Source organism: Arachis duranensis, chromosome 2 (assembly GCF_000817695.3).
Source record: "Arachis duranensis cultivar V14167 chromosome 2, aradu.V14167.gnm2.J7QH, whole genome shotgun sequence".
Lineage (NCBI taxonomy): Eukaryota > Viridiplantae > Streptophyta > Magnoliopsida > Fabales > Fabaceae > Arachis > Arachis duranensis.
The window spans coordinates 16185952-16201038 of NC_029773.3; the positions used below are offsets into that span (position 1 = coordinate 16185952).

A 15087-nucleotide genomic window follows, 5' to 3' on the forward strand; every position below is an offset into this window, starting at 1 on the left:
TTTAAAAAAGTGAAACTTGTTTAGTGCAATTTTGATGAACAAGGTGCTTGTAGTTGGGAACTCAAATCTTCTATCCCATTTTTCTGTGTGAATGATTTTGAAGATGTTGGGTTTGAGAATCTTGGAATAGAAGAAAAAGGGAGGTCTCATAATTTTACAGGTGTTAGATTTTCATTGATGGAACTAAGGAGACAGGAAAATCCGAAAATGGGATAGAAGATTTCACTTCCCTAATGAGACTTGTACCTTACTCATTGATTTTCTTTACTAATGTCATATTCCCAATCCCCCCAATTTATGTCATGTGCAAGGAGTAATTGTTACTTGTTAGTTCCTATAAATAAATTAAAAAAGAAGAAAAAAAATTGTTTTTTATTCTATGGTCATCTTGAATAGCTTATTCTTGGTATAAAGTATAAACCACTTTTTGCTAGTTATCATACAAAATGCCTTTGTATTATAGATAGAGGTTCTTATACCCAAATAATTTTTACCAAGTTTTCAATGCCTAGCAAGTAAATATTGTAAATATGTATTATTTGGGGTCACTTTGATAAAAAGATAACATTATGTTGGTGTTGTAAAAACTGATTAAATTATAGTATCTGTATTCTAACCCTATCATGAAAATTTGTTCAAACACATTTGTCCCTCTCAAAGCAGCTTATTTCTTCTTTCTTTTTCATTTTTTCTTTAAGAAAAATAGTTTTGTAGACTTCCAAAGTATACTACAACTAATTGGGCTACTATAGTAATACTTCTAATTGAGCTACTCAAGGCTATTTGGCCCCATTTCTATTACAGAAATTTAAACTAATCGTCTCTCTTTCCTTTTTCTTTTTTAATTTATTTATTCTTTATCCTATTTTCTTAATACATTTTTTACCTCAGATAAAGAAAACGTGTTAAAATCAGATATTAAAATTCAAAGCAGGTTTGGTACTGGTTATTTCTTGTGTTTATTATGTACAAGAACAAATCAAACCTACATATAAAATGAAGAACCATGAACAAGAGGGTTTATTATTTGCTTGGAATGTGGAGTGTAAAAGTATCATTTTGGAGGGTGATGCAGAGTTATCGAGAGAGAGAAGACAAGAATTCAACCATTCTCACAATGGCACCACTACAGGATATCCTTAAATATGTTGGCTGGTTTATAGGTTTAGTAGTTGTATAGTTGTATTGTTTCTAGGGAATATAATAAAGCGACCAATTTTCTAGATTAGCAACATAATAAGCATAAAAGTATATCAAGCAATTAATCCTGCAAGAGAATCCAAGCATGCAGCTGTTACAAGGCATCCTTCCAAGTTTAGTAAGGAAAGCTTTGCAACCCTGAAATGAACCAGGACATCAACGAAAATTAATGAAGTATAGATAATTATAAAATACTGAAACTCAAGCCACTGCATCATCAAATAATTCAAGTGCATTTCTTCAGGTATAAGCAAATCATCCATGCATGCTTCTCAACACCCTCCTTGAATTTTCAAATAGAGCAAAGTAATTTAAGGTTAACTAGTGCAACTAAAATAAATAATATGATATTTTGCATTGATACTTGTTTGTAATTGCTACACATTTAATTTGATGGAATAAGGTTAAAGATTCTAACATCGACATGAAGCGATCGCCAATTCAAATGTATGATCGGCTTCTAAACATGGCTGGCAGTGCTCTTACTGAGGTTTGTATAAAACTTTCTTATTGGTATTTCTTGTGAGATAATTTGTCAAAATCAATAATTCATTAGTATATCATGTTACTGACTTTAATTTACTAATAGAAAGAGTTCAAGCAAGAGCCATCCAATTCATGGGCTAAACCATATCAGCAGGCATCTTTATGAAAACCATGTGCAGATAAAAATGTTAAATATAATCCAGGTAATTAGGATGAATATTTAATATAGTTTAATCTCTTAACATCACATAAGACTTGACTTAGTTTACAATCTGTGGCAGGGAACATTGTAAAAAGTAATGGCTACATATCAATAAGTGCAAATGGTGGCCTTAATCAACACGAGTTGCTGTAAGTATTGGCACCTAGATAATGTTGTGTCATTTTAGATAATAATAAAATCAAGCCTATGGTTAAAATGTTATAACAATGATGTAAGTAACAAGACTGCTATAGTGATTACAGATTTGCAATGCTGTTGCTGTGGCATCACTCCTTAATGCGACTCTAGTCATGCCAAAGTTTTTCTATAGTAATGTATGAAAGGATCCAAGGTAAAATTTGTTTACCAGAATAATAGCTGAAAAGTTTGTTTTATATATATTTTCATCAAACCAAATTTGTTTAATTGAAAAAATGGGATAAATAAATGCAGCCAGTTTGGTGACATATACCAGGAGGACTATTTTATGAATATTCTGAAGGATGATATCAGAATAGTGAAGGAACTTCCACCTCATATGAAATCACAAGATTTAAATGCTGTTGGTAGCCAGGTCTATTATCTTAGCTAATAATCTCATTGCACTTAGAGAAGACTAATTGCAACTTTTATGATTCTAAATATTTGCATTTCAGATTACAGATGCAGATTTTCCAAGAGGCTACTTCTGCTGACTATATCAAAATTGTCCTTCCTATTCTGTTGAAAAATGGATTTGTTCACTTCCTAGGATATGGAAACAGACTTGGTTTTGATCCACTACCTTTTGATATTTAGGTCATAAAGCAACCTTATTTATCGTTTAGATGCTAAAAATTATTATAAATTTATAACTTTATATATGTTTGAAACAACTGCAGAGGTTAAGATGCAAATGCAATTTCTATGCTTTGAAATTTGCACCAAAAATTCAGCAAGCTGGGTCACTATTAATTAAAAGGATCAGACAATATAGTACTCCACCAAGTATGCTAGACACTCAGTTGCTGTGGAAGCTCATTGAGAAGGAGAGCCATGAATATGCCAGAGGCTCAACCAAATACCTTGCTTTGCACTTGAGATTTGAAATAGATATGGTAGCTTATTCACTTTGTGAATTTGGAGGTGGCAAAAATGAGAGAAAAGAACTTCAAGCTTACAGAGAAAGCCATTTTCCTCTGCTCCTTCAGCGCTTGAAGAATTCGACGTATGCATGATGTATCATATGCTTTTCTTTGAATATTATGTTGGTTCTTAATGAATTAAGTTATTTGTACATATTTATTTGGTCTCGTATACGTGGCAAAATGAATACACAAAATATTTCTGTTTGATAAAAATCCTTCGAAGTTAGTTTAGCATTCCTGTGACATGTATTATTATGATGTTTGTAGCTTTATTTCCGCGGCGGATTTGAGAAAATTCCAGAAGAAGCAGGTCTTGTTCTAGCAGGTCTTGGTTTCAAACGTAGTACATACATTTATTTGGCTAGTTCACAAATTTATGGAGGAACATCAAGAATGGATCCATTCACTAGACTTTATCCCAATGTGATCACAAAAGAGAATCTGCTCACACCTACTGAACTAGCACCTTTTAGAAATTTTTTTTCTCAGGTAAATTCATATATTAGCACAAACACAATCTATGAGGTGAATTGTTTATTTGGAAGTGGTTGACAATTAAATTTTGAATTATAATGCCTAAGAATATATATTTGATTATGTAATGCAGCTGGCTGCATTGGATTTCATTACATGTGCAAGTGCTGATGTGTTTGCTATGACCGACTCTGGTAACCAACTTTCATCATTGGTGTCTGGACTAAGAACCTACAATGGCAGCGGCCACGCTCCTATATTGCGGCCAAACAAGAAGAGGTTATCGTCAATTTTATGTGAGAACGGGACCATAGGATGGAATAATTTTAAAGATAGAATAAAGAAGATGATCCAGGAAGCTCAGAATTTTGGAATAAAGGGTTATGGTAAAAGCATTTATAGACATCCTAGGTACCAAGAGTGTATGTGTAAACTCCACGGTAAATTTGTGTTTCCCCTTCACATATTCTTTCACCTGAATCAATCTTAATTAGATTAATAATAGTTTAGTACCATTGTCATGTGTTAAAAGTCATCACGAGTGATTAAAAAATATTAAAATTTATTAATTCTACTAGAGTACTAAAGAGTATTAAAAAAATATATTAAAATTTATTTAAATATTTAAACTAAAATTATAAGATTACATAAAATAGTTATTTAAATTTATGTTCTTTTTTATAATTTTTTATCTAAAAATGATTTTAAATAATATAATTCAAATAATATTTAATTTATTATAAATTATTTTAAATAAAAATTACTAAATATAAATACCAACTCAATTTTACAAAATCAATTTTATAAAATCAATTTTATATAAACATTCATTTATACCAACGATAGTCCAACCAGATGAGGCAACTTAGGTGGATGAAAATCCATTATTATATGATTATCAATATGGCATCCCTATCCACTGTGATTTATCACATAAATACAAAAAATGACATGATATGCAGAAGAAGACAGACACATAGGGTAAAGCTACAGCTGCTTCTCAACAGAGACAGAACATATTAGCAGTTCTTGATTGGCACTGAAACCATACATTACCACTGCCATCTTTTCTTTCTTTCTTAGCTTCAACTTCCAAAGATTCAAGTTACAAGTCAAACACACCTCATGCTGCACATACAGAATCCAAGGTTCTTTATAAGCATAGGAATAACTGCAAAATAGTAGATAATTAGATGTATTTCATCAAAGCTAATTCACATTCATTTATACTTGAAACTATAACAAAATGAATACCTTTTTTTCAACCCATATTAATAGTACCTTCTTACAAGAACTTTACTTGGTTCAAGGAAGTGTTTTTACCAGTCAAGGACTGAAAATTTAAAGCTTTTAAAGTTTCTTTTTGTTAAAAGTTTTTGACAGTAAATTCCAATAGATCAAAGTCAAGCAAGAAGCTGACTTGCTTAAATTATAAATTAAAAAAAAAAGTTAAAATGAAATAATTTTAAGACTGATATAGGATGGCTTATTGGATTTTATTTTTTATTTTTTTAGCTTTAATGAGTGTAGAGTGCTAATACAGAATTTTTCAGAATTTTATCCAAGTTAATCTTTTAATGTTTGCTAATTTAAAACTTAATTCGAACTAGTAGTTTATCATTTCAATCTTCTTGACTTGCTTTAACAACTCTTTCCAAAATAGGTGAGAAAGAGGTCTAAGATAAACTGACAATAATTTACTCACAAAAATTTTCAGTAGTACACAATTGTCACACCAAAACATATACATCCCTCTGGGAATGATGCTTTTCCTTTTACATCTTCCTGTAAGATAGAACTTTCTTCTTAAGATGGAGGGAAAAACCGGTTGAGGTTGAAAGGAAGGGTGTAGAATTCTTCGTTCCTGGTATCTCCTTTGAATGATCTAAACTTGGCCCACCAAGGCATTCCTCTATCCTTTCCACTATCCTTGTAATCAAGTGTGTTGTCCAAGAATGCAGCAATAATCAATGCAACACTTGGTGAAGAGAAGAATATAGTATTAAGGAAATCATTAAACTGAGAAAAAAAAAAAAACAAAAGGAATGAGAATTAGTAACATTTCTCATAAAGAATGACATGCTTTTAGGTTGTGTCAAGGACAAGCCATCACAAATAGAAGCAGAAGATGCATAGCTAGAACAGAAATCTTCATGACAATATTTAGTTCATGTCAATATATCACCATGATAGCACTTAGTTAATGTTTTGAGAAGACAACTTTCAAATTTTCAAGTCTCTGGAAAATTTTTAATATAATTTATACACTTTCAAATAATTGAATCCTAATGGCTAATATAATAATATGGATGGAGAAACAGACTCACCCATCTAGCCTTTGTATGAGTAGGTCCATGAAGGGCCTTGGCAGTGTATTCTCTGAAATACTCAGGAATGGAAAGTCCTAAGAAAAGGGCAACACCAGTAATAAAGAGGTTCCTCAATGAGTTCATGTTAGTGAACTCCAGAAATGATAGTCCCACAGAAGCTGAAACATACAAAGAGCAATTGTCATCAAAAGATAGATGAATGAAGCATAGATAGGCTCCAATGAAATCGAAGGTGAAATGAATTAAACGGTTATAGCTTATACTCACCTACAAGACCAAATAGAATGCAGTGTGCAGCTGCAAAAATAGGTAAGGGTATTGATGCAAAGAAAGCTCCAAATTTTCCTGAAGAGGTATATTGTGCTTTGTAAGTAAAAATCATGAAATAAACTGTCAAAGTAAATTTAGTTAAGACTAATGTTGCCCCACAGTTTACTACTCACCTAACATTGAGAAGAATATCATAAAGCCAGCTGAAATTTGAATGACCCTTCGACTTCCAACGCGAGTGCTTCCAAGGAGTCCCACATTCTCTCTGTCATGATCCTAGGAGAATCAAATTTGTGTCCTATAATAGTGAAACTGGAAACTAGGAACATGAAGAATTGTACTTACACAGAAACTGATGAACCAGTTGCTGTTCCAAAAGTCCATTTAGCAGTATTCCAATTCCCTGCCAGCCAATACCACGGCTTAGAACATGTGAAGGAGGTGGTGTTGCACTTGCCAGTCTTGATGCACCTTTGTATGCCCCAGTTGACTGTGAAAGGTTTTTCCTAATTTAGTTAGTCAACTATGAAGCTCAAGTATTGATACAGAATATGAACATGATATTAGAAATTCCAAGACACCATAAAGCTTTAGTAGAACATAAATCACAAACTTTAACTACAAATGAGGAACACGAATTGAAGTATTAATATAAATTGTTAGAATAGAATTTCGGTATGAACTGTCATCTTTAAATACAATACCTCAATTAAGGAGACTAAAACTGCAGCTGTCATTGCAAAAGCATGACCAACATTGAATGTAGGAGCACCCCACTCAAGAGGGTATGGGATCTTTATCCTGCAAGAAACAATGTTCAAGAGTTAATGGCAATTGCTCATCAAGCTTCTCATTGCAACTATTCAAATGTGGGAGAGATGTTTTATGCACTAACCATGGAGCAGAAGAAATAAGATTGGCTCTGTCTGTTCTGCAATTATGTTGAATTAGTTCCGGGCGGTGTTTGTATGCTCCACTTGCTGTTAAGAGATGTGCATATGCCCAAATGATGGTGGTTGATATAAGTAGTGCAAACCTCTCTAGTATTGGTATTTGTCTGGTATGGAAGCTTTTCAAGTATTGCATAATGAAAATATTGTAACACAATTATTATTCATGTCATAGGGGTTCGACTATATTTTTATGTTGGTTGCCGAAGACCTAACACAACCTTCCTCCTTTATCCGGGCTTGGGACCGGCTATGTACCGCAAGTGTAACATAGGCGGAGTTTTTGTAACACAAATATTGTAACACAATTATTATACTTTACCAAATTCGAATGTATAGAAAATACTCTACATTGACATAATGAAATTGAATTTGAGTAGTACCTGAGAGAAGGCTACAAACAGAACTAACATGGGAATTCCAATCTCAACACAATGTCCAACCTGAAAGAAGATTCAAAACAACAAACAATGTTAGACAGAAAGAGAGAGTCTTAAATTTCTTGTATAGTCAGATAACAAGTACTGTTGACACATGAGTTATTGTTATATATATATATATATACCACAGGGAAACCTCGGTCAAATAATCCAAAACCAACTAATGCAATCACTGGAGCCATTCCAAGTGGACTGAAAAACCTGAAAGAAAAGAGGAAGGATAATACAGTAATGATATAAAAGCTTCATTCTTCAAATACAAGAATATCTATGCGTTTCATATAGAAGAATTTTTACCAACCTAGAACAAATGGCCCATAATTGACTAAAACCCAAAATAATTTGTATACTTGATGCTACTATCATTGCACCTTGGACTGCTCTCATTGTGTTAAGAAATCTCTGGAAATCAATGAAAGAGTATTAATTTATGCAGACATGGAGCATAGACATGATAAATTCAAGGCAAATTTCAAATTTGAATGCTTAAACTCACATTTTAAAGGAACTAAGATATAATTTCAACATAATAAATAGGACCATCAACTTATAAATGAACTTAAGGGAAAAACATTATGACCAAAGAGTAGAGACATGTACAAACCAAATGAGGGTCCTGTATCTTCACAAGTGATGAATCATGGATTATAGATATAATGGGGACCATGTATGCATAAGATCCTCCTACCACTGTTGGTAACCGGGTTCCAAAGAGTGTCTGTAGCAATGTATTAATCCCTTCAACAAAAAGCAGTGTCTGAACCACCCTAACTTTATCATCCTGAACCGTTGTATGAAACATCAATTCCCCATTTAGGCCAATGCAGACGAAAAATAAGCCAACGTAATTTCATTTTCAGTCTATACAAAATTTTCTCTTCTGTGGGGCCCAACCAGCTCAATCAGTCAATTGTGATTTAGCAAATGATGACAAAATCCAAATATATAATTTCAATACAATCAAAAGCTGGACAAAAAAGAAAGAAAAAATTTTACTTCCTAGGGATTTCCTGATATCAAATAATATCATCAGAAATTCAGAATAAGAAAAGCCTGTAAAGCATATTTAATGCATATTTTAAAAGTATTTATAACTATTCATTCGGTTTTTTTAACTAATATACACTTTTTTAACATTAAAAATGAGAAAGAGTAGTTGTAAGTGCAACTGAAGCAGGGAAAAAATGTGCCCAAGCACACAAGAAGTTCTCAGAATAAATACAAAAAATGAAGTTTTGAAGATGCAGAAAGAAAAAAGAGTTGGAAGCATGGAATGGCTTACATCACTTCCTCCCATCAGAGGCACAAGAAAGGAAGGAATCATGACAGCAGTTCCTAAGGCCAGAATATAATGCTGGAAACCAAGAGCTATTGACTCCACTGTTAACAGTTTAGAAGCAAAGATATGACTGTCACGGAAAACCAAAATGGTCACAGAAACTGAAACTGAAAATGTAGTTGAGGAAAGGTGAAAGCTTTGCATACCCCAAGATGGGTTTGAGTCTATACAGTACTCCAAGCCTTGAAGCTGGTCCATTGGTGGGTGGTTTTTTTTTTTTTGGAATGGTAGTCAGCAACATGCAACTATTTCATTTGGTTTTCTTCAAGTTTTGATGGGATTTTTCCCAGTTTTATGAAGCAAGATATTTGTTTCATTTTGAGTTCAATACAATGCCGGTATTGTTTTTATTTAATTTAGGGTGTCATTTCCTGAAGGGACGTAACTTAATATTGTTAATGTTGGGTATTGCATGTGTTTGTTGTTATGTTTATTAACGCCTGTTTGAACCGTTCGATGATTTCTGGCGATTCAGCATACCATGTTGATTTGCATAAATTCTATGAAATCTGAGTTTCATATAATCCGTAGTTCGATACATTTGTACAATCTGATGGTAGTTAGAGTCATCACAAGGAAAACTAGGATTAGGTCTAGGATCCAAGTACTTTGATAAGTTCGCTCTTCTTAAGCTTAGAGTAACCTTTTATTCCTCTTGACTTGGCCAGTTCTTTCAACTGGGCAAGTTTCATTTCTTCCAGGGTTTCTTGCTCTGGTTGAACCTTTGTTTCCAACGAAATGTTTGATGATCCATAGTTAGTTTGCCCAATAGTGTTGCTTCTTGGGGTTGATAGAGATGGAATAGGGGATTTCTTTGCAAAGTTTGAAGCTAGCCTAGTCAACTTAAACCCTAGTACATGTGGGTTCCCCTCTGCTCCTTCCTCATTTCTTGACGCAGATATTTTCTCCGACAAATCCTTCTGTTTTGATTTGTTTGAGATATTACCTGCTGTAAATAGAATCAAATGAGAATTAGAAATGAAAAATAATAAAATGTATCTGCCATTATAACCAAGGTAATACCTTTCACTTGTTTCTTTGGTTCACCAAGAATATCTTGATCATATTCGGCTGAGGGCTTATCCTTGTATTGTGATTTACCCTTTGATATTGAAATCTGTATCCTTTTGAGTAGATCCATTATCTCTTCATGATGAGATGACTCTGTTTTCTCAACCTTGAATGATTTAGATCTCTTGTCTTCAGTTTTCCTACTTGTTTGAATTCCGTCGGTGTCTCCTTTCGATCTTATAATCTTTGAATTGGTAAATGGAGAGACAGCCATTTTGAACGCAAAGGGTGAAGGTTGAACTTGAACCTCTACCACATTTTAACAAGCTGCATCATAGTATTATCCTCAGAACTTAGTCCGCACAATATCAGGGAACATTATCAACATATCACTACCCCAAATTGCATCAAGTTATGTATTGAAGAACAAATAAGATGAAAATTTTGCTCATTATATCGCAAAAAACCATACGAAATTATTCTTCCCAAAAATTTGTTGTGAAGTGAACTCTTCTACCAATTTATAAGTGCCATTTAAGAATGAAGTTAAGCTACCAAGAGGTTGATGACTTATTGGACTAATATTAAAAACATAAGAAATAAGAAAAGTTGAATGAATGAAATGAATCCAAGAAAAACAGCAATCAAATAAGATTTTCAGAAATCTTTAATACCTCACTCTCTCATAACAGAACAAGGAAAGAAAGTTGAAGTACCAGCTAAATGAAAGGAAGTTGAAGTACCAGCTAAATAGCAGTGCTTGCGCAAAGAGAAACTCGTGGAGAAAGAGAAGCCAAGAACGCTATACGAATGAGAAGCAACCACATCCATCTTCCCCAGAAAAAGAAAAAAATAATTGGAAAAAACCAATTCTCAAACACAACTGATATTAAATCACAGTTCACAGAGACCCTCACTCCATTTCTTAAATGAACATACATATATTATATTATACTTTATACTCTTTTTATTTAGAGTAAACTACCATTTGTACCAAAGAAATGTAAGATTCTATTATTTTAGATGAAGAGAAACACTTTTTTCTTTTTCTTTCCTTTTTCATGCAACTTTCTATGAATGGATCTGGCTAATTAGTGAAAAGAAGCAAGAAAATGATGATTCTGAGGAGTTTATATATTTGGATGCTGATCAAAAGTGTTTGATGGTTGAATTGAATGGAAGCCGAAGTTGCCAGATAATATCACAAATGAACAAGATTGAAATGTTGAATAGATGTTGATATAAGGATCTTGCATTGAATATGGCATATGGGTCCCCTACCTAGTAAAATGCTCTGATGCATTAGGTTAAATTTGGTGTATATTACATCAAAATAATATAATTTGTATGATTTCACTTCACTAATTTGTATGGTATCTCTAACATTAAAATGGTTTGTTCTTGGTACATTTTCGTATCACATGGCAAAAGCTGAATTTGACTTTTAGCTTTCCACAAAAAGGTGTTTTTATGGTGTCTAAATTTTAGACATAAAATTCAAAAATAAAAGAATAAATCTCATTTTTTTTCTATTTGTACTTTTAAGTAATTTATTTAAGTACAAAAATTATAGACAACAAAAAGTTTCCCCCAAACAAAAACAAACAATAAAAGGTGCAATGCAACCGTGATTGATTTCGTGAACTGTTTCCGTATAAGGTCCCACATGCATAGTACATCAAAATGAGGCAATGTTAGGAACCAATGGACAATTTCATGCTTCCACCCAATAACGACAACAAAATGCTTGGTTGCACTAAGCATCATTTAACCAACATCATTAGTGTTACTCATTATTTTGAAAAAAAAAAGAATATGTTATTCACTAACACTTTGTTTGGATGGAAGATGGAAAATGGAAGGAAAGAAAATAGAAGGAAAGAAAATAGAAGGAAAGAAAATAAAAGGAAAAAAAAAAGAAGAAAAGTTGATTTTTTTTTTATGTTGTTTGGATAAAGAGAAAATGGATAGAAAAAAGGAGAGAAAGAAAATCATAACCAAGTGAAATTACATTAAAACCCTTCATTTTTCTTTTGTTTTTTTAACACCATGGATAAAATAGTAATTTCACTTTCACTTTGTGTATTATCATCCATTTTCATCGCAAGAGTGAGAGGAAAACTTGAGAGTGGGTCCCAGGCCACTTTTTTTTCTTTCCTTCCAATTTTCATTGTCATCCAATCAATGGAAAATGAAGTTTTCCATCTATTTTCCCTCCTTACATTTGCCTTCCTTGCATTTTCTATTGATCCAAACAATGCGTAAACAAACTTCACACTCACGGTCACCACCACATTATATTTAACGCAGTCAGGTCATATTTAATTATGGTAAAAAGTAAAAACACGAGGGTAGGAAGGTGAGTTTCATGAATGAATGAATAGCTGGAGAGCAGAAAGCAAGTGACAAGTGGCACATTTTCAACTGGACTATACCCTAAGTCCAACCTCGTTTCCCATAAAATTTATTGTTTATTTATTTATTTGCCCAATTACTGCAACCAATTATTCACTCCAACCACCTCCGAGCTCGATGCCACCAACACTTTCTAGCTTCTTAATATCGGGTAGCAGTTTTTATTAAGAGAACAATATAAACATGCTTACGAGGAGGAAGAAGAGGGCATTGGTGTCATTTCACAACAAAATTAGGGTTTAGAGAAACAGAAACGGATCCCCTTAAAATACCCTTCACTCCAAATAACTAGTTCGTTTGATATTGCGGCTGCTACAAGTTGAAGCTTCCATTGTCTCCAAATCTCTCAAGAGCGCAAATCTGCACCGCAACCAAGGCCACTTCTGCCGCCGCAACAACTGCCGCAGCGCCACGCCAGATGTCACAGAAGGAGCAGGACATCCAGATGATGCTTGCTGCTGAGGTCCACCTCGGAACCAAAAATTGCGACTTCCAGATGGAACGCTACGTCTTCAAACGCCGAAATGATGGTCAGTCTTCGTGATCTTTTTCATTTCTCCTTTTGGATTTTAAGTCTGAATATTATTGAAGAGTGTGTCGATTATGGCGAGTTTGAAGGGTATTTTGCAAAATGTTATATCTTTTCAGTCTCAAATTGTTTATTCTGATATGGATTTTTTCATATTTACTCAAACTGTAGTGAGTAGTTCAGTTCTTGAAATCTAATGCAAACAACACAGATGTGCGTAGTTGTTTTTTGTAATATATTCCTTGTTCTTTTGTGAATTTTGTATTCGATTTTTTTACATTTATCTTTTCCTGTATGTAGGGTTCCTTTTTTGATATATACTTTTTTATAAATTTGTTTTAATCTAGTGGTTTGTCAATTTTTCTTTATTTGTTTCGTGTTTTCTATTCAAAGAGTCAATTTAATTTTTAATCAGGATTTTGATACGAGTAAGTGTATTTTGTATGACCACCTTTGTGTTCAAAACAACTTATTATCATAATTTTATGATAGAGCTTATGAAAACATTTTTATGTTTGGTTGATTTTTCGTATTCCTTGTTCCTAGGTATTTACATAATTAACCTTGGCAAGACATGGGAGAAGCTCCAACTTGCTGCTAGGATTATTGTTGCTATCGAGAACCCACAGGACATCATTGTTCAGTCTGTTAGGCCATATGGTCAGAGAGTTGTCCTTAAGTTTGCACAATACACTGGTGCGAATGCAATTGCTGGAAGGCACACTCCTGGAACATTCACTAATCAAATGCAAACATCCTATAACGAGCCTCGTCTACTCATTCTGATTGATCCAAGGACTGATCATCAGGTGCCACTTATGTTATTCACTTGTTTCACTATTAACTGTCAATATGTTTTTTGTGGGAGTTTGAAATTCTGTTATTAATTGATCTCATCTTGGGTTTGTTTTTCTATTTTTTTTTTCAAAAAAATATGTGCAGCCCATTAAGGAAGGTGCTCTTGGAAATATTCCGACCATTGCCTTCTGTGACACCGATTCTCCGATGCGCTATGTTGATGTTGGCATTCTTGCCAAAAACAAGGGGAAGCACAATATTGGTTGTCTGTTTTGGATATTAGCAAGGATGGTTCTGCAGATGAGGGGTACTATTCGTCCGGGGCTTAAGTGGGACGTGATCGTAAACTAATTTTTGCTCTTAACGGATTAGACTATTATTATTTTGTAGCACTTTTAGATTTATTGTGTTTTCCAATGTCTTCATTGTAAGTGTCTGATCTCGTATGCACTTATTTAGAACAATATTTCTTGCTGTACATACAGGTGTAAAAAATTTCATATTTTAACAAAAGATAGTAGTCTTATTATGTGGTTTCCTTTGAACCTTAGCTAAATTTGTTAACTTTTCATGTGTAGGTGGATTTATTCTTCTATAGAGAACCTGAAGAGGCCAAGCAACAAGAGGAGGAGGAATTACTAGCTGCCCCAGAATATGCCATTCAAGATTTTGGTGCTGCTGGCATTGCCGGCTTCTCCGCAGCTGATGGGGAATGGGGGGCTGTTACAGCTGAACAATCCTGGACTGAACCAGTTTCTCAGCAACCCATTGCAGCTGCTCCTGCTAACTGGGCCCCAGACGCCGGTAAGAATAATTATTTTCACTCTGGATCTGTTAAATTTGATGCAACATAGTTGTCGTATTTGCTTCTAATATGTTCTAGTCAAATAATTCTGGGTTGTTGTGTTGAATCATTCTCCCTCGATTTACCAGAAAATCTGTGCGCCTTAACATAGTTCTGTCGAAAACTATGATGGCAATTTATTTGACCCAAGTTCTTTTGTATCCGTAGCTGCAGGTGATTGGGAGCCAGTTCCAGCTCCACAGGCATCCGTTCCTGCACCTGGAGGTGTTGCTCCCACTGGCTGGGACTAGGCATCGAGTTTGACCCACTGGTTGGGACTAGGCATCGAGTTTGAAATTTTGTTTCTATGTTTTCTTTGCTTCCTGAGTAATTTTTCTTCCGAGATTATTTCTTTAGAAAACATACTTATTTAGTATTTTGTAGTCTTGGTATTGAGTTTTAAAATTTTGTTGACGTATCGATGGAAGCTTGTTTAGTTTCAACAATTTAAGAGGATTCGTTATGGAAGTTTGAGCAGTTAATTGACAATGACATGCTACTTTTTGCATGGCATGGCGAAAATCCCCGGCGGGGCGGGTATCTGGGGATTTACCCGTCAGGGAGCAGGTATGGGGGGTAATTTTTACCCGCGAAAACGGGAGACGGGGCCCCGTATAATAAACGGGGCGGGGGCGGGGATAGAGGTCCCTGCCACGTGGAGACCCGTTAAAT

The 15087-nt window shown here is 34.1% G+C and overlaps 2 protein-coding genes and 2 pseudogenes across 2 annotated transcripts; 2 read left to right on the top strand and 2 right to left on the bottom strand.

Annotated features, from left to right (window-relative positions):
* Positions 1-1624: 1624 nt before the first annotated feature.
* Positions 1625-3979, top strand: LOC107473779 (O-fucosyltransferase 8-like; annotated as a pseudogene).
* Positions 3980-4475: 496 nt separating this feature from the next.
* LOC107473764 (nucleobase-ascorbate transporter 2-like) lies at positions 4476-9031 on the bottom strand (annotated as a pseudogene).
* Positions 9032-9272: 241 nt separating this feature from the next.
* LOC107473780 (uncharacterized) lies at positions 9273-10103 on the bottom strand. Its single transcript, XM_052257760.1, has 2 exons — positions 9898-10103; positions 9273-9841 (listed from the first exon to the last, which is right to left on the bottom strand). The coding sequence occupies exons 1-2, from the start codon at positions 10101-10103 to the stop codon at positions 9412-9414; spliced, it is 636 nt and encodes a 211-aa protein (XP_052113720.1). The 3' UTR covers positions 9273-9411.
* A 2443-nt stretch (positions 10104-12546) lies between these two features.
* Positions 12547-14679, top strand: LOC107473781 (40S ribosomal protein SA-like). The gene is made up of 5 exons (XM_016093359.3): positions 12547-12774; positions 13320-13582; positions 13716-13913; positions 14150-14375; positions 14584-14679. The coding sequence occupies exons 1-5, from the start codon at positions 12663-12665 to the stop codon at positions 14664-14666; spliced, it is 882 nt and encodes a 293-aa protein (XP_015948845.2). The 5' UTR covers positions 12547-12662; the 3' UTR covers positions 14667-14679.
* The last annotated feature ends 408 nt before the right edge of the window (positions 14680-15087 follow it).

Coding starts and splice junctions, on each gene's coding strand:
- LOC107473780 (XM_052257760.1), bottom strand. CDS start 10,103: ATGGCTGTCTCTCCATTTACCAATTCAAAGATTATAAGATCGAAAGGA. Junction 9,842..9,897: donor AAATCACAATACAAGGATAA/GCCCTCAGCCGA, acceptor AACAAGTGAAAG/GTATTACCTTGGTTATAATG.
- LOC107473781 (XM_016093359.3), top strand. CDS start 12,663: ATGTCACAGAAGGAGCAGGACATCCAGATGATGCTTGCTGCTGAGGTC. Junction 13,914..14,149: donor GGCTTAAGTGGGACGTGATC/GTAAACTAATTT, acceptor TTTCATGTGTAG/GTGGATTTATTCTTCTATAG. Junction 14,376..14,583: donor TAACTGGGCCCCAGACGCCG/GTAAGAATAATT, acceptor TTGTATCCGTAG/CTGCAGGTGATTGGGAGCCA.